Source organism: Clytia hemisphaerica, unplaced genomic scaffold (genome assembly GCF_902728285.1).
Source record: "Clytia hemisphaerica strain Z4C2 unplaced genomic scaffold, Clytia hemisphaerica genome assembly, whole genome shotgun sequence".
In the NCBI taxonomy this organism is placed as follows: Eukaryota; Metazoa; Cnidaria; class Hydrozoa; order Leptothecata; family Clytiidae; genus Clytia; species Clytia hemisphaerica.
In genome coordinates this window covers 318329-343717 of record NW_027104628.1, presented here as the reverse complement: position 1 = coordinate 343717, position 25389 = coordinate 318329, and the positions used below count along the sequence as shown (strand labels likewise).

Genomic DNA, 25389 nt, shown 5'->3' with positions numbered 1-25389 from the left:
CATCTTACTATTGTTTATTAGGCAAAGTAGCAATAGAGAATTGTTGAAATATATAGCAGCCAATGAAAAATAAACAAGCTAATTCTGATTGGTTACCTTGTTGATTTATTCACCGCTATATATTTTGCCTACAATCTAAGATGTCTGCAGCATTATCGGAAAAGGTCTATTTAGTGAATGATCATGACATATATTGTTGTAAGAAAAAACAAACAAACAAGGAGATGTGAAAGTCAATAAGATAATGATACCATGATTTTCGAAATATGTTTTTGAGAAGCTTTTCCAGCTTTTCTTTGAATTTTATTTAATTGTCAAGCTGCATGAATTCTTCAAGTATTTTGTTAATGGAATATAATTTTTTTTTCAATCAATCAATAAATAATTAAATCAATCAATTATTCCTGATTATTTTTTATGCTTTAATTTTTAAAGCATTAAAAGCTTTATAAGTGCATGAGATGACCTTTCTGTGGGGGCATTTAGTGAAAGCTATGACTAGTATAACACTTTGGTCAGATATGGATATTGTCTACACCCAACAGAAAAAATGTATTATAACTGACTAAAATGAACAAAAAGTTTAATTACACTATGTAGACTAACTAACATCCCAAACAAGCGAGGTTCCTGGACTTTTCAACCGGCAGCAAATTGCCACTGTATCGAACGCTGATCTAACATTTGCTCGCATCTCATCAAAACTATCCATTTCACCCCTTTGACCCTCTAACCATCTTAGCTCTTTTGGCTGACCTTCCAGCCTCGGCTGGTTTATTGGTCAGCCCCGGTGACCCTTCAAATCCCTTTCACGATTTTTTTCCCGGAGGTCGTCGTCAAGACTTTCAAGTTTGAATCCGATTTCGGATTATTTTCGGAAAACAAGTTATCGGGAAAACTTTGGCGCGAAAAATATTTTTTCTTGGAAGAGAAAAGAAACACATAACTTCATTAAAAGATTTGCGCATAATAATAAAAGAACACTATAATTAAAAAGAAGAAAGTGAAAAACGATTTTTTTTGTTTATTCAATAAATTGAAAGAAGCTATTGTATTGTAAATAAATAGAGGGTGTAAAAGAAAGTTTTTTATGTTTGGTTTTGAGGCTTTCTTGTCTCGAGAGTTTTTGTATGTAAGAAAGGAACGTCAAAGTGTGGCGTAACATAAACTTAGAATCGTCATAACTTTTGATTGCGTTATCGAAACTGGACGGAATTTCCTAAGCAGCTTCCTCAATATAAAATGCCCCTATTCATTCACATTATACTAGGTTCAACACGCCATTTAAATCAATCTGAATCAATTGCCTCAGTGGGGAGGCACTTAGGCAAAATTGGGTACGGGGACGTGCCACTTATCAGGGTTTCTTTTTTAGGCTCTGAAGATATCTGACAGGTTCCCAAATTTACTAATTTTCAAGATGTGTATCTGATAGGGTCGATTTTTTATTATTTTGGACAATTTTTAGGATGGAAAACACAAAATCTTTCAAATTTCCCCCCACCCCCCTGTGTTAAACTTTTTTTTTGTCTGAAGTTCAACCAAAATGAGCTTTTTAACCTCTTTGGCTTTAAAATCGAATTAGGTTTCTTGATTGTACTTCCTTCTAATCGTTTTAAGCTTATTGGGCTGACCTTCCAGCGCAGCTGGTTTATTTTAGTTTCTATTCCTATCCAACATGTTGGACTGATTCTAAGCATAAGCTCTTAAAAATTTACTAATGTAATTTTCATCAGCACAGGGAATAGGCCATCTATCCTAAGATAGGACAGAGATCAGAGAGTTAAGTAGATAGAAAAAAAAGCGAAAAAAGCAGAAGTTGTCTAAATGGATGATAAGAAAACGATATGCTGAACGTAGACATAGACGTAGACAAGAGGGTGTAAAATTTGAGTAGGAGAGCAGATTTTTATGACACAATAATTGGTCAGCCGAAGCTGAGCATTCAAATAGGTAAAATTTTCCATAAGACGGCAAAAAAAAAATCCGATTTCCCGATCTCACTTTGATTTCTAAACCTTCTTCCGATCGGGTTAACTTTTTTGGTACTTTTAGCGTGTGTTGTTTTTACAGATCATAATATCATAATGTGGTGTTTCAAGATGGCGGCTCAAGCGATAAGTCGATAAAGTGTTGTTCCAAAGTATTTCCAGTGTGAATCTGTTGCAAGCTTCAATTTCTGTAATTTATTTTTTTAACTTGGCAAATCAAACACATGATTTTCATTAAGGGGATTCTTTTTCTACATCTTATGAAGGTTTAAATCCGTTTGCTCAAGTTTTTGTTTATGTTGAATTTTCTGATTTTTATTGTTGCTTTTTATTACAATAGTTTTTGCAATAAAAACATATTTTTCTTGTTTGCCTCTAGAGGGGGGATTGATGGTGTTATAATATTATTGGAATTTGATAAAGTATACAGCATACAGCTACTGTCTAAATTTGATAAAAGACTGGATGCAATCGTGTTTTTTTGGACTTGGACGTGTTTGGCTTCAGACGAGCCTGCCGATACATCAGACATTCCGGCGTTATTTTTTGTCTGGTGTTTTCTTCATTAAATTTTCAAAAGTGCACACCAGACTGTCTAGTACTGTCAACTGCTCCAACTTTGGACGAGTGTACGCAACATGGGACTTGTTGATATCTGGCCTGTATTTTCACTACTGTTAAATCTCTTTGACAACAAATTTGTTTTGATAATTCCACCAAGTTTATCAATCATACTTTCTGTCATAACATGTCATGATAACTTTCACTGATAGCGCGCCCTTTTTAACTTTTGTTTTCATTTAAAATGACTGGACGCCGAATGGAGAATTAGAGAATGCCTGCCGCCTAACTGCCCGATGAGATAATAAGTATTTCCGTTGATCGTTTCTAGATATTTAGGTTGTATATTTTCAATTAAAAGTGGTTTGGGATTGTTCGCACACCGTCCAATTCTTTTGTGACCTCAGCTGCCTGTCTATAACAAATAGATCACATTCGCGCGTGTTCCACTACGGATTTTTTTCATACTTCGATTTAAAAGCCTATTTGGTGCGAAAGAGAAATTGTGTATTTTTTAATACGCGGTTCATTAAACTCAATGCAAATGACTTTGGAGGTTCGGTGAAATTGTGGTGGAATGTTGCGTAAGATAGTCCCAAGTTGGAGCAGTTGACGGTACATTTTTCTCTCGGAAACAAAGTACACCAGACACTACACCGGACTTTTGTCCAGTGATTTATCCATATATTTGCGCACCTGACAAACTGCACCGGAATGTCCTGTGTATCGGCAAGGTTGTGGCTTCAGTCATATTATATAAGGCGGGTCGCAAAAAATTGTTTGGTTCCCATCATTTCTACTTTAAAAAGGTGGGTCGTTCGGTCGGTCGGTCGAAAATATTTTTCTGTTAAAGAAGCAGCTACATCTTGTTGAAAGGGAATCCGCGTGGACTGGTCCGAATTAAAAAATTAAGAAACCGTCAACCGTGGATAAACTAGTTTTCGGTTTACTCTCTATTAGCACGCAGCTCGGGGTTGGTCTAAAAAGCAGGGTAGCCAATTGGGGTAGCCAATTGGGCTAGGTTGTGGGGTACCTAAATATTTTACAGACCAGAATAGAAATACCGAAAATGAATGTATAGAACCACATTTTACTGACCAGGGAGCATGAATCTGATTGATACTTAGATTGATCATGTATGATTCTAGTCTGGCTAGTATGATTCCAAAGATAAACAAAGATATAAATTACCACGTGTTAATGCACGAGGAGTAAGAAATAGCTTCATTATAATAGAGCTATTTCAAAAGACTTTTTGTACCTATTATAAGCTGTCAAATTTAAAAATTTTGAAAGGAATTAATTGTTTGAAACATCTAAACATGATTTAAATTAAACAATAGATTCAATAACAAAGGATTGTTAAGATATGACAAGATTAGAGATCATATGGCCCAAAGGCGATTCCAAAGCTATTATCATCGAATTACAGCTTCACGGAAATAACAATTAAAAACATAAATAAAGAAAATCTAAAACTAAAATATTAAAAACTGTTTTGTATATATTTTTTATTCGGGTCTGTAAAGTTTCAAACGAAGCCAAGAAGGAAGACAAAATGGCGCCAGGTCTCTTGAGTAGTAACAAAGTTCAGTACCTTTGGAAAAAAGGCTATTGTGGCTTAAGTTCGAAAGGAATCTTAAATTTTATTACATGGAATCATTAACAATATGTTGTAATAGTTATTTCCACATGAAAATAGGTTTCAGATTTCAAAAGTTTAGGTAAAAAGAGGTACCCCATAACCTAGCCCAATTGGCTACCCCATTGGCTACCCTGCTTTTTAGACCAACCCCGCAGCTCGCTACTTCGATTTGAAAACTTGTAAACACAGAGCGTGCAGAGGTTGACAGTGGGAATCCAGCAAAGCAGCCGACGCTGATCCCTTTGACCCTCTAACCTTCTTAGCTCTTTTGGCTGACCTTCCAGCCTCGGCTGGTTTATTATCTTTTTATATCATGAATGGATAATTGCTGTCATAAAAATCTGCTCTCCCACACAAATTTTGCACCCCTCTTGCCTACGCTACTACTAGGGAGTCTACAAAACTTTGCTACTTAGATGAATAGCCCTCAACTTAATTAGCTATTTCGAGGTAGTGAATTTTTAGTTCCAAACCTTTTGGAAGTGCTGCTTTGACTCCACGCTTTGGATTAGGTCTAACAATCCAACGATATTGTGCGGGACAATGTTATCCAGGAGGTTAGGAAGGATATTTTCTGTTGAGGGCCAGCTTGCAAATAACCAACCGACTAGATGACGCGCGTAACCCACTGCAACTGCATGGTTCAACTAGAGAGAAAAACAAAAATAATAAACAAATGTCAGATGCTAGACATAGCAATGGATTTCGTGTTATAAAGTTACTGTATCATTTACCGTTCCTGTTATGATACCGTAAATCCTCGAATAAGCGCCCCCTTGAATAAGCGCCCCCTCCAGGAAGGGGCGCTTATTTGAATATTGTTATTGATTGAATAAGATATTGAGTAGATACTTGTGTCTTAAAAGAAAGAAAACGATTAAGAATAAAATGATAGAAATTGTCAATTGGATTTTTCCAATTTTTCTTTTATTCATCCTTTTTTGAAAAATCAACCCTTTGAAACAGTTAAGTTTAAGCAGATTCCAAATTTGTTGATATACGAATTTCTGCAATAAAAAATAAGATCCCCGCTCGAACAAGCGCCCCCCCCCCCTTAGAGCCTGAAAAATTAAATAAGCGCCCGGGCGCTTATTCGAGGATTTACGGTAGTAGCGAGTTAATGTATTCGAGATAAGTCGAGGGGGACGGTATAAAGCAAAGTTGACATGTCTCCAAAATCACCATCCACTTTGCTCGACGACGTTAAAAACACCAGAATACCGTCATCTGTTTAGGTGAGTAAAGGCGATATAGAGCCGTACATCAACTATCGACTTTGTTTTGTATCGATTTCACTTACCGTCGCCCTCGATATCCTCCGAATAATAACTCGGCAGTGTTTCACTAGACCTTTCATAAAATTTCTGTTCTGAAAAAGCTTTCAAAATTTATGGCGTATCTGTACATCAATACAAAACATACGAGACGTTTGAAACTTTCATTCAAAGGGTACGCACCTTTTTAGCGAAATCTCGCGGGTTCTCACGATTACTGATCTCCAACTCTTTCTTCAGCAATTCACCAGATTTGCTGCGTTTTTGGCGTAACATTGTCTGCGAGGGAAAATAAAGAAACGAAATTAGGAAAATTGTATTACGGTCGAGTCTCGCTTATCCGAGCTTCTTTTTACGAATCTTTCTATAATTCGAACTTATTGTCAGTTCCTGTCAGGGAGAAAGCCTCTTGAAATACTCTCTATAATTCAATTCTTCTCTCTGTTATTCGAGAGATTCCCCGTTCGAGAATCAACTGTATAGCCATTGCCATTGGAAAACAAGATGCGTGCGCTAGAATATTGCAATACAAAAAAAAGTAAGTGTCTACATGATACAACAGACCTGAACATCTGGGTAAGAAAAGAACAAGGACAAGGCCCCGTCTATTTTACATTAAAACAATAAATTACAACTATTGAATACTACTGTAAGAAATTAATCACAAGCCTCAATCCTTAAAGAAGCTTAAATAATCTCAATACGATTTCTATCCAATTTTGAAACTAACCAATCAAGCTTCAGATTAAACCAAATCATAGTTTTGTCTTCAAATTCCCAGATAACCCTATATAGGAAAGGGCTCGAAAAAGTCTCAATTATTAGGGGAGGGGGCTGTTATATAGAGGAGTTGAACCACCAAGTAAACTGTAAATTTCTTTACCTCATTAATTTCAGCTTCAGTAATCGAGGAAATCAATTTGTTAGGGTTTTCCCCTCCTTCGGGTTTTGCTCTGAGATCTTTGAATTCGACAGTTTGTGGCTGGAATTTCAAAATACCGACGTCGGTGGACGAATCGACCGGCATCACAAATTCCTCTTCTCCTTCTTCTTTCTTCTCCGCTACGACGCCGTCTGCTTCCCTGAAAAGTAATGTAATAGTTTTTTTCACGTTAGGGATCAGGTAGCAATAAAGGCTAATAAAAGTCAATTTGTATGGCGCTTATAAAAAGCCACCAGCGTCAAGTTTGCCAGTTTTACATATAAAACTTCACACATTTTCAAGGTTTTAAAGATTTCTTGGCGGAAACTTTCAAGATCAAATTTCAAGTCACAAAAATAATCTGTTTTTAATAATAATAATAGATTTCCATGATATCAGTTTCAACAAACTCACGTGATTGAGTTCTTGCTTTTTAGCTGCAAAATATCCGCAAAAAGTCCATTAAAAGTCACATCATAGATCATGCACAGTATAAATTGTTCCCACGCTGATGTTCTATCGCGTTTATGAAAGAAAGTACTAAGTAAATGTTAATTGTACTGTAACGAATACAATGACTTCACTTTTAGTTTTGGGGCTTAAAAATTGTTTCACTTTACCACGTTTTTGCGAGATCTCTCAGCTCATCAGAAACACGTATTGTAACACCGTCAAACCTTGAAATATAAGAAAGTCAATGTCACTGAACTTTACTAGCTATTGTCAATACCTAATGGACATCAAATACCTATTTCGAGAAAAAATGATAATCTAAAAGAACATAAAATAAAAAATAAAAACATATCCAGTAAAATCAACCAAATGAATAAAAGAAAACAAAAAACGACAAATCCACTTAAATTTGCGGCAAGAAAAAGGGGTTGGTGTAATTTAAGATGCACGATCTAACGATTTACGATGCACGATTCGCGATCCGTGCATAAAATATGTTAATTCATGCGTAATTATACTAATCATGATAAAATATTTAGGCAATTTACAAACTTTTATTCGCTGAAACTCAATTATTTTTAAAAACGTAATTTATGTAAGATTATACAAATTATATTTAAAAAAAGTTTTCAGTGCGTTTTCATAGATTGAAAGCCACGTGCATTCACCTTCTGTACTCTCTCTTTCTCATAACTTGAATCAATATAGGGGAATTGTTTACCGAAAGAAAATTCTTTCTCATAATAGAGCATCCGTTTTTTGCTTCGTACATTACGGTCCGCAAAACATATCATTCTCAAATATATTCTTTTATTTGCTTTAAGAAAGAAATTCCTATATTCGATTATTGATTGTTAAAACTGAGAGCAAAAATGTTTCTTGTGCATTGTCTATTACTTTCACTTTCTTTCTATTGTAAGATTATGTAAGTTATTTTTTCCATAATTTTACGGTCGTATTTATTTGTAGTTCCATCGCTTACTTATTCCTTTTTTTGGATAAATTTACTGTGGTAAACAAAAGCGAGAAAATATTATGCCATTGTTTTAGAATTATGTTAAATAATTTAAGTTTTATGATAATTATTAGGAATAATCAGCATACTTTATGCATGGATCGCGCATCGTGAATCGTAAATCGTTAGATCGTGCACCTTAAATTACACCAACCCAAGAAAAAGACAGAGCCTGAAGTCAGGTGTCAAGAGTAAGCACTTCCTGCTACCCATGAGAAAGAAAGAAAGCGATGATTGAATTTACTATGTCCTCTTGTATCTTAGACCCAGTATCAGAGTATCATGGTACCCTTAGCATTCACTTGCCAAGTGAAGCGCAGTACAGTACTGTCTCTTCAGCTCGAACTCAAAATTTTCTCAACCTTCGTCCTTTTAGTTTTAACAATGTCTTATAAATCTTACTCAAAACATCGAGATTTCCTTAATTCGAACAAATTGTTTCCTCCGTGCGGATTCCAGTTATAGAGTTTCGACTGTACATCGAATTCAAGCTCCCCAGGCGAGAGTTAAGAGCGATGAACACCACACTATTAAGCCTACCTATTCTGAAATATTACAACTTGTATCCTCTCAAGATTCACTGGCGGATTTAAGACAATAGAGAAAGTACGTCGGAAACATGCGAAGGAGTGCAACGCTCGTTAATTGACAATGAAATTACAATTACAAATCTCTTTCCCTGATAAGCTGGACAGGGTCTAAAGTAAAACCGTCTAAGAAAATAGTAGCGAGTTTATGTACTCGATATAAATCGAAGGAGACGGGATAAAGCAAAATTGACACATCTCCAAAATCTCCGTCCGCTTTGCTCGATGGCGGTAAAAATACCAACAGCAAACCGTCGTCTGTTTAAGTAAGCAAAGGCGATTTGGAGCCGTACATCGACCATAGACTCTGTTTTGAGTCGACTACACTTGCCGTCGCCCTCGATATCCACTGATATATAAACTCGCTATTATTTCAGAATTGAAAGTAGAAACACATTACCTGCGTTGAACCTCTTCCAACATGACCTCACGATTCTGTCCGTAATGTTCGTAGAGCGCTCTCAAGATCGGATAAGATGCTCCCAGTGCTTCGTGTATTCTCTGATTGAAAGAAAATGATAATATTTGTTTTCTAGTTCTCCGATAATTCTTATGATTTATTTCCTCAGTTAACTTTTAATTTCACGAACCAAAAAACTTTTTTGGATTTATATTTGCGAAGTAACCAAAAATGTATTAAAAATTGTCCTCATAACGCTAAAAATATCACGTTTACATTGTTACTTTTTGCACTGAAAATCGGATTTTGAAAATACATTTATAACGTTATCATCACATTATAAAGTATCATTTAGGAACCTTTGATCTTAAAAGAATCTCCACCGTAATGGAAGAAAAACATTTGATTTCCACAAACAGTTGACTCTCGCTAATTCAAAATCGAACGGATATCTTACTTGTTCGAATGACAGACAGATTCGAAAAAAAGAAAGTATTTCTAAGAGGGTTTCTCCTTGACGAGGCCTGGAAACAAGTTCAAATCATAGAAAGATTCGAATAGAATAATAATAGAAGCTCGAATAAGCGAGAGTTTATTGTATGGTATTGGCCCTTCAAGATCGAGTGTTTTATTCCATGATGGCGGATTTCCCGGTAAGTATTTGTTGTGAGTAATTACCTCCATGCAAAGTTGTGTTTCAGTATCTAAATCTTCGATTGGTTTCTTTTTGTCATCATCAACAGCAGCAGCTGTGCTTGCCGCAGCTCCTTCTGAAAAGTTAAACATAATACAATCTTCTCGAAATACATAAAATAATTGCGAACCTCGTTCTCAAAGACTTGTTGCCAGAATACTTCAACGCCGTCAGACATAACTTATGTTTACGGTTTTGTGTCAAAATTTCGGGAAAGCGTATTAAATGTATAAATGTCGTTTGAATAAATTACTTCATTTGAAAACGAGACCCGCAATGCTTGGCAATGCTGTTGATTTATCTCGAGAAGTGTATTAACTTGACATAATATTGCGCATCTATTTTCAACCCTCTCATTCAACGTATGCTTATTTCAATCATTCCCGAGGCTTTTTTTATCTAAATGGAACTTTTTCACACAGCCTGAATAGGGACCTAACTCCAAATGTAAGTTAGAAAAACCTTGGTCTCAGGCTAAACTACTTTGGGCGTACAAATCTTCGCGAGCAGAGGCGTACAAATCTTCGCGAGCAGAAACTTTTGCGATTTTCGCGAAATTTTTGCGAAAGTAAATTCTTAACAGGGCAATTCGCGAAAGTTTATGCTCGCGAAAAACATTTTTTCCTCAAATTCACGGAAGTAAATGTCGTAAATTTCGCGATTTTTCGACCTCGCGAAAGTTTCTGCTCGCGAAAGTTTGTACGCCTAAAGGAGCTGTCCCTAATCAGCCCCCTTCCCTTTCCATGGGGAGTTCAAAAATGCTGAATATCACACGCTATCTTAAGAGTCCGAAACCTCGTTTAGTGAAAAACATTAGAATTTGGACTCAATCATTCCAGAGACCAGCAAGCACACGAAATTCCTCACTACGACACATAATGAATGGGCTTTTCCAGAAAAAAACCATGCACCCCCTGTTGAGGAGGCTTTTGTGACCTCCTCCTTGGAATTCCAAGCAATTTTAGGATCATACCCCTCTGGAATTCCGAAATTTTACAAATTTTCAATCACTACCCCCTTGGAATTTCGCTTATTTTTGACAGATTTTCGTCTACCCTTACGGAATTCCACTGCATTCCATGTCAGTTTTTATTTGAAGTCAACTAGATCAGACGCTTTTGCAACGCTCTTCGAAAAAATGGCTGAAAACAAATAAAAACATCAAATTTCATGAAAATAACATCAAAATGGATAAAGATCAGCCTTTCGAAGCAGCCTCACCACCTCAAGATTGCACGCCGTCAAGATGTACTGAAGACGAAGACCTGGATCGCTTAACATGCAAAACATGTAAAAGATCAGTTCATTATGAGTGCACACAGTTACCCCTGTATCAATTACAAATATTCGTGACATCCTACAACGATCATTACTTATGTTCAAACTGCGTACGAATAACGAAAAACCTAAGAAATAAAGTGGGAAAAAACACTCAACATATGATGCAAAATGAACTTAAAAAGAAAGACGACGTCATACAAAAACTGAACAACGAGGTCAACACCAACACCGAAACCCGCGATTCCATCAAAAATGACTTAAAAACTTTTCTGGCAGGGAAACTACAAGAGATGGAGGAAAAGACAAGAAGCATGATAAAGGAGGAAATAAAGCACACCGCAGAAATAATGACGGAAACATCAAAGAAAACATACGCCGAGATTACCAAGAAACAAAAAGAAGACTTAAAATCTGCCGAAGAACAAAAACGGAAGGAAGAAAGTGAAAAGAGAGACATATAATCTAGAAAACTGAATATGATCGTTCACGGGTTTCTCGAATATTCAGGCCCAGATAAGGAAGAAGAAGAAAAGGGGAAAAAATATGACAAATTTCGGTTCCGAGAACTCCTAGATGACATTAATGTTCCAGAAATCAATGTTACTCATCACAGATTAGGAGACAGAAAAATAAAGAATGGCCGTCCTCTGAAAGTCACTCTGCAAAGTCAACATGACAAAGATCTTATCATGAAGAATTTACACATGCTAAAAGAAACTTGTTTCTTTCAGGTAAGTATAACGGAAGATTTCACAATCAACGAACGGAAAAAGATCAAGGAGATGCACGAACAAGCAAAGAAACTCAACAAGAACAATAACAATAAAGGATTCAACTGGCGCGTAAGAGGAAGCCCAAGAACAAAGCTACGCCTCGTTGAAAAATTACAAAACCAAACAAAAATATCAAATTACAAACCAAAATGCTCTACAGAAGAAATCGTCAGCGATTGGGCATTGACAGATGATGATGAATAAAACATTTTGTAAAATAGGCAGTCGAACTCTATTAGCTTTCAAGCTAGTGCAGATTTGTACACATTTTTCGACTTTAAAGAATATATACATTACATTACATTACATTTCAAACCTTACCCCCTTGGAACGGAAATAGACCTCCTCAACAGGGGGTGCACGATTTTTTTCTGGAAAAGCCCAATTAGGGGAGATTCATAGAACGAAAAAAAGCACTTTGTTCCGATAGACTCGATCCAAATTTCATGAATTATTTTTTTTAATTCTATTTTTCTATTCTTATTCTGCCATCCATTCCCACCAAAAATAAATGATATGCAGCGCTGTTATAACACAACTTTCTTTCTACCCAGTTACGTAAAATTAAATGAATGTCAGACAGGGGTGAAAATCCTAAATCCTAGAGCCATAGACGAGTACATACCTTCAGTGCTTTCCCCTGTAGCCGTGTCATCTGTGGCCCCTTCTTCTGTTTCAGTGGCAGTTGTAGTTGGTGTCTCAGCTGACACTCCTTCTTGATCACTACCTTCCGCTCCCGGGGTGAGTTGCCCATCCTTGGAAGCGGTAGAAGTGTTCAAGTCCGTTTTAGATGGAGGGGTGGAGGGCGTTAAGGGTGTCTTGGAGGGTGTAACGGATTGTGATTGAGGCGAGATAGTGGTGACCTCACTGCGACTTGTTTTGTATAATTTCCAGCTCAGTACCTATAAAATAGAAAATATAACATCAATTCGTAGATACAACCATGTCTAAGGTAGAATATTCAAAGCAGAGAAAATTTACAGACTTTGTAGTCCGTACACTCAGAAACATTTCTTGTGCGGGGGAAATATTTCGCTCAAAAGTAAACGACTCGTTGGAAAGGTTATTTTGGGAGGATTAATTTTGAAGCGTTCTAATATGACTTTTAAACATTTTAAGAAATCAGAAAATACAAATGAAGCTAACGTTTACGATTATGAAAGACCGGCGCAAATGCATACAAAGTTGGATTCAACAGCATTGCTGCATGAAATGTTCGGTTCATTTGCGCAAGTCATAAAATTGTATATTTTTAAGAAAACTGTTGGATCCTAGTCAAACTTTTCATTCAACTTCTTTTAAGAGATGAGTCACTTTTATGTTGGCTTCAATATTGGATGCATTTGCGTAATCATGTTGGATGAAAATGTTTGACGTGCAACTTTTCGAATTTGTCCACTTTCATTTCGTCCAACAAAGAATTGGAACCTAGGTGTAGTTGGAGCATCTTATAGCCCGGTTACGGCAATCCAAATAGGAAAAGGAAAATTCTGATATAAAACCACCCCTGTACAGGTTGGCGTCTTGCAGGGTTCTCTTATGCCTCATGGGGTGATTGACCTCTTTAGACACTTGTTACTGTCATTCTCTCTAGGGTGTATCCAGTGGCGTGGAGCATTCGAAACAAAAAGCTATCGAAAGAAATAATCATGACTTCTCTAAACAGCACCAGGGTTCAAGCCCCTGCTTTTCCGGTTCTACAACCTAACCTTGTTTCTTCAGAGACTGATGAACCTCCTTCTCCAAACTCATCTGAGCGAGAAGGCGGTGATAGGATAGAGTCTGGAACCAAAAATAATAACCGCAAACTTCTTAGATGTAAACACTCTACGATTTTTAGCACTTTTAACGCGCGTACTCTTACTTTAACTAGTCGCAAACAGGAACTACTCTCCTGTTTTTCCAAATGCAATATTGATATACTTAGTCTCCAAGAACATAGAACATTACATCCTGAGGTTAACTTTCAACATACTAATATTGGTAAAAATAAACTTATAACATCCTCTGCTTGGAAAAACTCTCAGGGTTCGACCATAGGGGGCATAGGTTTACTACTCTCTCCTAAGGCAGCGAACAACCTAATTTCACTTTCAAAAGTATCAAGCCGTATTATTGTCGCCGAATTTAATAGCAATCCGAAAACAACATTCATTTCTTGCTATAGCCCCACCAACGTTTCTGATGAATCTGAAGTTGATGAATTCTACTCTTCTCTTTCTAGGGCTGTCCTTAACACCCCTGCCCACAACTTCTTGGTGATATCTGGTGATTTTAATGCTCAGCTTGGCCTAGACAACGTTAAGTTCTCTTTCCACCCATTAACTAATCGGAACGGTAACAAACTCTTTGACTTCATGCAACAGTTTCAATTACTAGCAACAAATACAATGTTTATGAAAAAGGCTTCCAAACTCTGGTCATTCCAACACCCTTCAGGAAGCCTCTCTCAGTTAGATTATGTGATTGTAAGAAACAAATGGAGGAACAGTGTTCGCAATGCTCAGTCCTATTCTTCTTTTTCTTCTGTTGGTTCTGACCACAGAATTGTTTCCTGTCGCATTTCTCTTAGCCTTAGATCATCTAAAAAGTCTAAACCTGACCCAATGAAATCCATCGATTGGCAACAGGTTTATTGTAACCACGACCTCCGAACTACTTACACTATTGAAGTGAAAAATAGATTTGATACATTGGCTCAAGCAGACGACGACATTGAGAAAAGTTACCAAAATCTGATTAAAGCTAATAAAGAAGTTAGTCTTGCTCTTCTACCAAAGAAACAAAAAGTCAAAAAGAAATATCTCTTTGAAAACAACCTTGTTTCTGATGCACGGAATGCACTTGTAGAGGCCAAACTAAAACATCAGCGACGCCCTACAAGAAGAACATCAAAAATCCTCTCTGATGCTCAAAAGCTCTGGATGATGCCTACCTTAACGCCGAATCGATGTTTATTCAGGGTAAGATAAACTCAATTTCCAATCTTCATGTTAGCCATCAGCACTCGGCCGCTTGGAAAACGATCAATGATCTAACAGGTCGAAAAGACCACCCTTCTATTCAGCTCAAAGGTGGCTCACCAGATAAAAGAAGAGAAAACTGGCTCAACCACTTTAAAACTTTACTTGGAAACCAACCTATTTTAAATACTAATGCTCTCCCTTTAACTCAAATTTTTGATGAGCTTGACATATCAACTTCTCCTTTTACAATTGATGAACTTTCAAATTGCGTTAAACTTTTTTCAAATAATAAATCTTCAGGCCTTGATGATATTCCAACTCTGCTTTGGAAAGATCCCGTCTTTATGGAAATGCTTCTCGATTTTTGTAATCACACATTTGAGTTTCTAACTCCCCCTTCTGCTTGGTTAACTGGCGGTATCATTCCTGTTCCAAAAAAGGGTGATTTGACCTTAGCATCCAACTACAGAGGCATCACTCTTATGCCTATCGCCGCCAAAATCTTCAACAAACTTCTTTTACAACGTATCGTTCCAGTTCTTGATCCTCTTCTAAGAAAAAACCAAAATGGTTTTCGGAAGGGAAGAAGTACTCTTACACAGATTTTAGCCATCAGGCGTATTTTGGAAGAAATGCGAAAACTTAACAAAGATGCTTTTATTTGCTTTGTTGACTTTAAAAAAGCCTTTGATTCCATATCTCGTGTAAAAATGTTTGAAATTCTTAAATTGTACGGCATTCCAGAGAAACTCATTTCAGCCATCAGGGCACTCTACGTGTCCACCAAAGCAAAGGTCATTACAGCTGACGGAGACACTGATATTTTTGACATTCATGCTGGAGTTCTACAAGGTGACACCTTAGCTCCCTTTCTTTTTATCATTGTTTTAGATTATGTTTTAAGAATTTCTGTTGACTTATCTAATGACAAGGGAATCAAAATTAAAGTTCCCCTGCGCAAGCGTAACCGCGGCCTTTTTCTGACCGATCTTGACTTTGCTGACGATCTTGCCTTAGTTTCTGAGAGTATTCAAAATCTTGAAAGTCTTCTTCACTCACTTGAAACTTCGGCCAGTCAAGTCGGTCTTTATTGCAATGCTGGAAAAACTGAATTTATCAGCTCCTCTGGGATTGTTCTCCCTTTAACTTCCAAGAATGGTGTCAATATCAAACTTGTGAAGGATTTTAAATATCTTGGCTCTCATATTAACAGCTCTGAAAACGATTTTAAAATTAGGAAAGGTCTAGCTTGGAAAGCTTGTAATAAGTTAAACAAGATATGGCACTCTAATTTGTCTAACGCTCTTAAACTTCAAACTTTTAGAAGTCTTGTCGAGCCCATTCTTCTATATGGCTCGGAGACTTGGACCATGACAAAAACCATGCTGAAGAGCCTTGATGGCTGCTATACAAATCTTTTGAAAAGAGTCCAGAATCTTGATTGGCGCAACCACCCAACCCTTCAAGAGATATATCATGGACTCCCAAGAATTTCCTCTGTCCTGACTAGCAGGATGCTCTCTTTCTCAGGTCACTGTTTCCGTGCGAAAAACGAAATGGTGTCTGAGATCTTACTTTGGTGTCCTGCGGGCACTAGGCGCTCGAGAAAGCGCACTTTTCTTGATACTTTGAAACGAGAAACAGGGCTAGAGATTGAGGAACTGGGCACTGCAATGGCTGATCGAGAGCTGTGGAGGGATGGTTATTGTTTGTTTCCGACCTAGGTCCATTCGGACCTAGGTCGAAGGATGATGATGATGATGATGAACAAAGAATTTGAAATGTTGGAGAAAATGTTGGATGTATTTGCGCCGGCCTTTAAATGAACGTTCCTTTAAATCCCTTACAACGTTCGAAAAAACATGTGAAGCAGAGAAAGAAAACACTCACCTCTAAATCCCTTAGCAACCATTGATTACTGAAACCAGTTCCTTGGCATGATAAATTGACTATGTACGGAATGATACCACTTCGTACAATCTTGAGCATATTCTCACTGTCCAATCCGTTCTTCAAAATGTTCAACAAGGCTTTGGAGATTAAACCTAATACCCACATTCGCTCCACAGACATCGATTGACCTAGAGAATAAAGGCAAAAGTATTCTTTGAAATTTTGCCATTTCAAAAAGTTAAGTTAAAGAAAAAACAACAAAGTTTTATTCAAAATTGAACAAAAGCTTTTCGATTAAAAATCATCTTCAGTGCTCTAAACAAGCGATGTTAAAAATTGGAAAAGACAATATTTTCAGTGACTAAAGTTTGAACTAATTTTCCTATGAATTTCAATAGTAAGAATCACACAGAATAGAATGATTCTGGATTCATGCTATTGCCATTATTACACTTTACGGCTTTTTGTTTCAAATGGCACAGTGACTATTAGATCTAGACCAGCTCCTGAGTGCGGGGTAGCACCACCTAGGGGGGTCCTAAATTACAATACGATTTTCGTGTTGCTTAACATCTCTAGTTTATGGAATGGAAAGGTAAATAGCGTTTAGAGGGGGCTTTTGGTCTCCAGAGGGTCTGAAGTAGGGGGTCTTAAAGCGCTAGGGTAAGGAATTACTATGGAGAAGCCGTTTTCCTGTCAACAACATCAGACAATATCCTTTGAACTAGCCAAGAAAATGACTTGAAATTTTGCAGAAATACTCAAAATAAGTAATACAACTATTTGAAAAAAAAAAATTTTCGAAAAAAAAATTCCGGGGGTTTGCCTGAACAAAAATGGGCAAAAAACAGCCATTTTTGCCTATTTTGGACTGTTTTGACCATTTAAACCAATTTGAAAACTTCAAAATGTTCAAAGACTCCTTAAAAATATAGAAAACGTTGAATTCTATCAAAATTGTGAAAAAATCTCAGTTTGTGACGTCATTATTGGCAATTTTCAGGGTTTCAGGGGGTAAAAATTGCTATTTTTGCCCATTTTTCATCTATTTTGATCATTTAAACCCATTGAATGGCTCAATAAATCCTCAAAAACTCCGTAACAATATGAAAAATGTTAGACTCTATCAAAATCATGAAAAATCTCAGTTTGTGACGTCATCATTGGCAATTTTTAGGGTTTTAGGGTAAAAATTGCTATTTTTGCCCATTTTTCACCTATTTTGATCATTTGAACCCATTGAAGGAAGCTCAGAAAGTCTTCAAATAAGTGAATGATTTTTGACTTCATCAATATCATAAAAGGTTCAGGTTATTAGCCTCCGTCTCAGAACGCGGTCAGAAAATTTTGCGGATAATTTCACAGCGAAAATGCATCCAGTGAAATGTAAGTAATGTATCATGAATCAAGTCGACTGACATAATTATACACATAATACATGTTACAAGTTCTGCCTACGGATTCTCAAGCTGGGCTATAATAAAACTATTACATGTTAGTAGCAGACCCGACTGACCAATGTTATGTAGCAGGTTGAAACATGAGTTTCTGCTGGAAAGATGCAGTTTGTTTTCAAGTTAAATCTTCAAAATAAAGCAAACTGTGTGGGTTTCTTTACTTCCAAACAACCTACCATGTACCAATAGTTTTGGAACACTCCATAATAAAGGAAGATGGCTCTTCTTGTGGATTGGCTTTCTGATACCCATATAAACACGATGTGACATGAAAGTGAAGAGACATGATTTGTTGGTTTTTGTTTGATTTGTTGACTCAAATATATCATGGCAAATGGGATAGCAAATGACTGTTCATGTATTGCTTGGCTCTACATATGATACCTCTAACTTTGAACACCTCCAGAATGTTGAAAAAAGCATTTTACGAGATAAGTTTCAATTATAATTTTCATGGAAATTTTTAATCGACAGATTTGGCTTGGCGTCAGTTTTGTTTGATTGATGTTTGTACTCTAGGGACTGAGTTAGGTCTCGTATGCACATCGGCGTATAGTCATTTTTTCTTTTGATCATGAAAGTATAGTCCTTGAAGAGTCAGAAAACGTGTGTGGCGTTATTTGGATCAGGCTCAAATTTCCATAATGGCGGATTTTAGATTTCAACCCTTTTTAGTCCTCTTGCTTAAAAAGAAATTTTTTTTTGACTTTAAACATAGACATATTATATACCAATTTATGCTGATTAAGAAAAAGGTCAGAATCACGGTCTGAAAATTTTGTTATCTGGAGATATGAAGCACTTTCGATTTCGATTTTTTGAAATGACTACTTTTGGTTCCAGATTTGCGTGGCTGTAACATTTGATTGGCTTACTTAATTTACTTGAAATTTTCGGAGGGTCTTGCCTACCGTTCAAATAATAAAATTCAGGAAAAGTTTTTTTTCTACATGAATTTCGAAATCCATAATGGCGGATTCAAAATTTTCTTTCGTCACATGGGCTCTTAGGCTCTGCTAGCCTAAGAAAAATATTTTTTGAGCTTAAAACCCTGCATATTATATACCAATCGATCAGAAATTTTATACTGATTAAGGAAAAGGTCAGAACTATGGTCTGAAAATTTCGTTATCATAAGATAGGAAGTACTTACGTTTTCTAAGTTTTGAAGAGCCCATGTGACGAAAGAAAGTTTTGAATCCGCCATTATGGATTTCGAAATTCATGTAGAAAATTTTTCTGAATTTTATTATTTGAACGGTAGGTAAGACCCTCCAAAAATTTCAAGTAAATTAAGTAAGCCAATCAAATGTTAAAGCCACGCAAATCTGGAACCAAAAGTAGTCATTTCAAAAAATCGAAATCGAAAGTGCTTCATATCTCCAGATAACAAAATTTTCAGACCATGATTCTGACCTTTTTCTTAATCAGCATAAAATTTGTGATCGGTTGGTATATAATATGTCTATGTTTAAAGTCAAAAAAAAATTTCTTTTCAAGCAAGAGGGCTAAAAAGGGTTGAAATCTAAAATCCGCCATTATGGAAATTTGAGCCTGATCCAAATAACGCCACACACGTTTTCTGACTCTTCAAGGACTATACTTTCATGATCAAAAGAAAAAATGACTATACGCCGATGCGCATACGGGACCTAACTCAGCCCCTAGAGTATTGGTATCCTGATCATTTAAAACCAATGAAATGCCACACAGTCACTCTACACATGATGCCTCCAGCCATGATTGGTATCAGAATGTTGGAAAAAAAACATTTTACGAGAAATTGTTGATAGAAATTATATTGACTTATTTTTACAATTTTGGCGGTGTGGGTTATTAGTTGGTTGATAATGTTTACACTGTGGGATGGTTTTCAAAAAACTGTTATATTGATTGTTGTTTGTTGGAATTGATTACCAAAAAAAAAGAGAACCTTTTTATTGATAAATACTTTATTTTTTTCATGAATTGAAAAAACCGTGTGGATAGTATGTCTTGTAGTAACCAATGCAGTGTCTGTTTTCAAATTTTGAAAGCTCTATACCTACTGAATTGAAGCTCTGACTAGCTCTGTTTTTGAAACTTTGAGCCATGTTTTTTCTTTGTTGCTATTAAAGATAGATTCTTAAATTGTCGTAATGTAAATTTATGGTAAAGTTTTAGTTTTTGAGTTTAGTTCATCAGTATACATACAGTAGTTTTTTTTCAGTAATCCTTTCTTGTAAATATAGTAACATTTAACCAGACTCATTGCCCTCATTATATTCGAATTTGTATTTTTTTAGGACTGATAAGTACCTACATATTTTTAAACACCAAAACAAAGCAAACTACATGCCAGTTCTTTCTGGGCAAATATATTTGTATACTTTATTGTGTGCTTTGAGTTCTATTTTAATCAACCCTCTCAACTGCTGATCTTTCAACTATCATTTAGGAGTATAGAATGGGCTTCCATAGTACCATTTTCTCTAAGTATTTTCAACAAAGTAGACTTCTTGACTGTCCTTGTCCCTTATGTTAAAGTTGTTCTGATGGAGGACATTGCTATTTTTGGTAGCCTTCACATATCAATAAGGAGCTTTGGTGTAAATGTTTTTTCTGATGAAATCATACTAATCTGAAACTATTAGGCCTTTATGAACTTTCTAGAACAATAATCTTGCTCCAATCTTGAGAAACACTGGAAAAATAGGTTAGCATTCCCTGCCATAATTTCACAGATTTCCTCTGCTTTCTGCTTGAAAACGCTGTCGTATAGCCGAAAACGAAAGTGAAACTGTGAAAACATCCGCAAATTCGGGCCCAGTCCTCTTCCGAGACGGAGGCTAATGGCGTCACCACTATCATTTTTTTAGCATTTCAGGGGGGGCAAAAGTTACCACCTCTTTTGATTTGGATTTTTTCTAATGGCTTTTTTATGTGTCTGTCGGACGTACATCGATAAATATGATTTTTTATTGTCCAACTTTGAGGTTTCCTGTACTCAAAATAGATAGAGACATTAACCCAAGAGTGATGTATTTCCATGAAAATTAGCCTTTCGACACTTGAATTGAGGTAACTTCTCTGTTAATGAATAAGTCTAATCGCTCATCAAAAACTTGAGTCGACTGTCGGACGTACCCTGTCGGACGTACCGGTTTTGGTTTATCGAATCCTGGAACGAGGGAAAAGTGTTACCTTTCAAAATATATATTTTCTGAAAGATTTCGTTTAGTAGTTTCGGTGCTATCAAATTTGGCTTACAGATATTACCAAGTATTTCGCTATTGAAGCTCAAATATCTGTTGGACGTACGCGTACATCCGACAGAAAAAACGGTTTTTTTACCATAAAAATTCAAAATTAGGTAAAATGCTAACTTTAGCGTTTTCTTTGGTAAATATGAACAAAATTCGATTTTAGGAAGGCTGAACTGAGATTCGGTTGCCACTTACTCGCCAAAATCAAGAAAAACGTAATTTCAAAAAGTGTGATTTATTAAAAAAAGGCCCAATAGTTTCTTCCTCTTCTGGTAACAAGAGTAAGACATTAAAATTTTCAGCTTTTTCAACTACGTGCTCTGCTAAAGAGGCTTCCATGTCAAAAACTTTAGTGTAACTTATTGAGTGTCCAAGTTTATTCATAATCCTTACTGGTGCTTTCTGACCCGTCATGTTGTGAATGCTTTTCCTCTACTGACGGTGTTGACAAGATCAGCGGTAAACGATTCTACCAATCGTGACAGAGTATATGTATTACCTTTCTGACGTTTACTAACGTCGTAATCCCTCAATACACATGACAGAAATAGTTGGACTGATGTAGGGGTTCGCCATACTCTTCCCTGACACTTTCAATAGTCAGTGGCCGATTATTTTCACCAGTTCAACAAATCTGATCTGAGTCGGCGCGAGAGTCGGCGTGTAACTTCTTACAAACAATTGTCTGTACCAGTCATGAAACTCAGGACCTCCGTCCAATTATTTGTTCCCAGTACAACCTTAACACATTGTTATGGTTAACTTGAAAAAATGCAATATCATCAGCATATTTTCAAGCGTTGTTTTAGTTTATGACGATAGCGACAATCATGACCAGTTCCATGAATATCTTGTAAAGTTTTCATCGAAACCACTTTTCCGTTGCCAATTATTTCATCGTCAACGTATTTCGTAACTGTCTCAAAGTCTCCACTTGCTTGAGTTTCCTTAAATGATGATTTGAGACTTTAGAAATTAATCGTCATATAGAGTAACTTACCCGAACCTTGAAGGTAGATGAAAAGCGATTGAGACTACGTAGTTCTAAGTTTTATTGAATCTGCTTTTGAGCATCACGACGGGTTAAAGGGCTACAAACTTAGATCCACATTTGATTTCCTGTAATTTGAATAAATATTCTGTGGCCTTTCAACAGATTTCGAAATACAAATAAGAATAAGACTGTAATGACGAAACGTGACTTACCGCTTCTTCAGTTGTTTTATACATTTTGAACATTTCGGCTGGTAAAGGATTTCAGTTGTTTCTGGTTCTTCGCTTTTCCGTTTCCGAGAAAAATTCCCTAAACAGTGCTTGTGATATTGGAATTCCCGCGCTACAATAGCATCGGCATCGATTGCGCCATAAACTATATTCCTTTTAAACTGTTACCTCCTGGAATTCGTCGAATTTAAAGCCACTTCTAATTGCAAATATTATATGACTTGACTTAGATTTATGACTTTTATGAAAAAATGAAAATGGAGAAAAACAGCAATTTTTGCCCGCTCAAATGCTTATAAATCGTCTGTGATGACGTCACGACCTGAAAGATTTCCATGATATTGATAAAGTCCATCTTTTTCCACTTTTTTCTCGAAGTTTTTGAAAATTTATGAACATTTTTGAGCTCTTCAATGGGATTAAATGGTCAATGCAGGTGAAAAGTGGACAAAAAATATCAACTTTTACCCCGTGAAACGCCAAAAATTGCCAATAATGACCTCACAAACTGAAGTTTTTTATGATTTTGATAAAGTCTAAAGTTTTCCACTTTTTCTTGGGGTTTTGAGCATTTATGGGCTCTTCCATAAGTTTTTATGGTCGAAATAGGTGAAAATTTGACAAAAATAGCACTTTTTACCCCCCTGAAACCCTCAAAAGTGCCGATAATGACGTCACAAACTGAAATATTTTCATAAATTTGATAGAGTCTAACATTTTCCATATTTTGATGGAGTTTTTGAGGATTTACAAGCTCTTTAATGAGTTTAAATGATCAAAATAGGTGAAAAAATAGCAATTTTTACCCCCGAAACCCTAAAAATTGCCAATGATGACGTCAAACTTAGATTTTTTCATAATTTTGATAAAGTCTAACGTTTTCCATATTTTTATAGAGTTTTTGAGGATATATGAGCCCTTCAATGGGTTTAAATGATCAAAATAGGTGAAAAATGGGCAAAAATAGCAATTTTTACCCCCTGAAACCATGAAAATTGCCAATGATGACGTCACAAACTGAGATTTTTTCACAATTTTGATAGAGTCTAACGTTTTCCATATTTTTAAGGAGTTTTTGAACATTTTAAAGTTTTCAAATTGGTTTAAATGGTCAAAACGGGCCAAAAATAGGCAAAAATGGCTGTTTTTTGCCCATTTTTATTCAGGCAAACCCCCGGAAATTTTTTTTCGAAAATTTTTTTCTTCAAATAGTTGTTCTACTTACTTTGGGTATTTCTGCAAAATTTCAAGTCATTTTCTTGGCTAGTTCAAAAGATATTGTCTGATGTTGTTGACAGGAAAACGGCTTCTCCATAGTAATTCCTTACCCTGGCGCTTTAGGATCCCCTACTTCAGACCCTCTGGAGACCAAAAGCCCCCTCTAAACGCTATTTACCTTCCGATTCCATAAACTAGAGATGTTAAGCAACACGAAAATCGTATTGTAATTTAGGACCCCCCTAGGTGGTGCTACCCCGCACTCAGGAGCTGGTCTCATCTGAAATCTTTTAAGCAGAGAAAGAGAAAGTTTAAAAACTAGAAGAAATGGAATCAATTATCAAAACTGAATGCAAAAATAAAGCATTTTCTTGAATTTCGCAAGTTTTAGTTACGACAAATAAACTTTGAGAAAAGATCGAAACTGTTGACTTTCATTCGATCTTTTTCCCCCGAAATGAGTAAAAAAGTAAGCTGTAAGTAAAGAGGAAACCTTTGTTCGATTGGAACATTTTCTGCATAACGTCCAATAGTAGAGGCAACCTATCACCATTAATACAATTATGAAAGAAGACAATAGGTTCCATCGTGTGCTCTTTAAACGTCACTTTCTTCCGATTCTTGAAATTGACGGCGTTGACGGAGGTTTGTTCTGGTGAGTAATTCAGTACGACAACTTTCTGAATTTCATCGCCACCTAGATGCAGAGAATTTGGAATGTCAGTTCATAGATGTAAAGGGAAAGCTAGATTTGGACGGTGCGAACTCGATGATTGGACAGAGAAAGGAAAGAATCTCATTTAAAAATCGGTAAGGATTCAGTGAACTGATCAGATTTTTTGTTTCATTTTTAAAGGATAGAGAGAAACGGAAGACTAATCTAATAACAGGGTATTTTGCTGGCTCGGCTTTTATTAATGACCTTAATTAAACCTTGGAGGCGGCGAGTTTTCTATAACAGGGATAACCTAGTTTCCAGGCAAGCCTGTCAACCTAGACTGCTTGGTCAACAAATAGCAAGTTTATATGTCGGGGGATATCGAGGGCGACGGTTAGTGGGTAGATAGTTGATGTACGGCCCTATATCGCCTTTGCTCAGCTAAAAAGACGAAGGTATTTTGGTGTTTTTACTAGACTGGAGTCGTTTATAATGCATGTAATACTAATAATAAACACAAATAATGATACGGGATTTAGTTTGTATAAACGACTGGAAGAATCCGGTGTTCCAGCCTTATAGATACCGGGCCTAGCTACGCAGAAACTTGCGTAGCGAGAAAACAATTTATCAAGCAACAACAAACTCTCAAAATAAAATCAACTCAAATGAAACGTTTTTAACACACAAATCCACACACATTTTATTTTCAAGAATTCTTTTTGAGCGGGAAAAAAATTTAATTGCGATATTGACACTTTTTTTTTGTTTGGAGTTAGTGCACAAAGGTTTCTAGACGACTAAAATTTACTTTTTTGCTTCATTTCTAATAAGTCTGAATTAGTCGTCTAGCTTGCTAGATTATGTTTTTACCGTCATCGAGCATCGAGTAGAAGCCGACTTTGGATACATGCCAACTTCATTTTTATACCGTCTCCTTCGATTTTTCTCGATACATAAACGCGCTAATATGGAATGAATCAGGTATACCTTTCTTAGCATGAGCAAGTGAACCTTGACGATAAGTGTCCGGAAAACCAGCCAAAAACATCAGCGAGAATAAGGAGAGAAGCGACGGATCCTATAACGCAAAACAAGAAGAAAGGTTTAGTCAGATATGTGCAAGCCGTAA

At 36.4% G+C, this 25389-nt stretch overlaps 1 protein-coding gene across 1 annotated transcript in view; it reads right to left on the bottom strand.

Moving 5' to 3' along the window:
• LOC136824724 (zinc finger ZZ-type and EF-hand domain-containing protein 1-like) overlaps positions 1-25389 on the bottom strand; it is a 98714-nt gene that overhangs the window by 11209 nt on the left and 62116 nt on the right. The window contains exons 63-72 of the mRNA XM_067080701.1: positions 25248-25338; positions 24093-24296; positions 16453-16643; positions 12222-12498; positions 9527-9618; positions 8849-8949; positions 7014-7070; positions 6355-6553; positions 5655-5750; positions 4671-4844 (exon numbers count right to left, since the gene is read on the bottom strand). Coding sequence (XP_066936802.1) covers positions 4671-4844; positions 5655-5750; positions 6355-6553; positions 7014-7070; positions 8849-8949; positions 9527-9618; positions 12222-12498; positions 16453-16643; positions 24093-24296; positions 25248-25338 — 1482 coding nt within the window. The remainder of the gene's footprint in view (positions 1-4670; positions 4845-5654; positions 5751-6354; positions 6554-7013; positions 7071-8848; positions 8950-9526; positions 9619-12221; positions 12499-16452; positions 16644-24092; positions 24297-25247; positions 25339-25389) is intronic.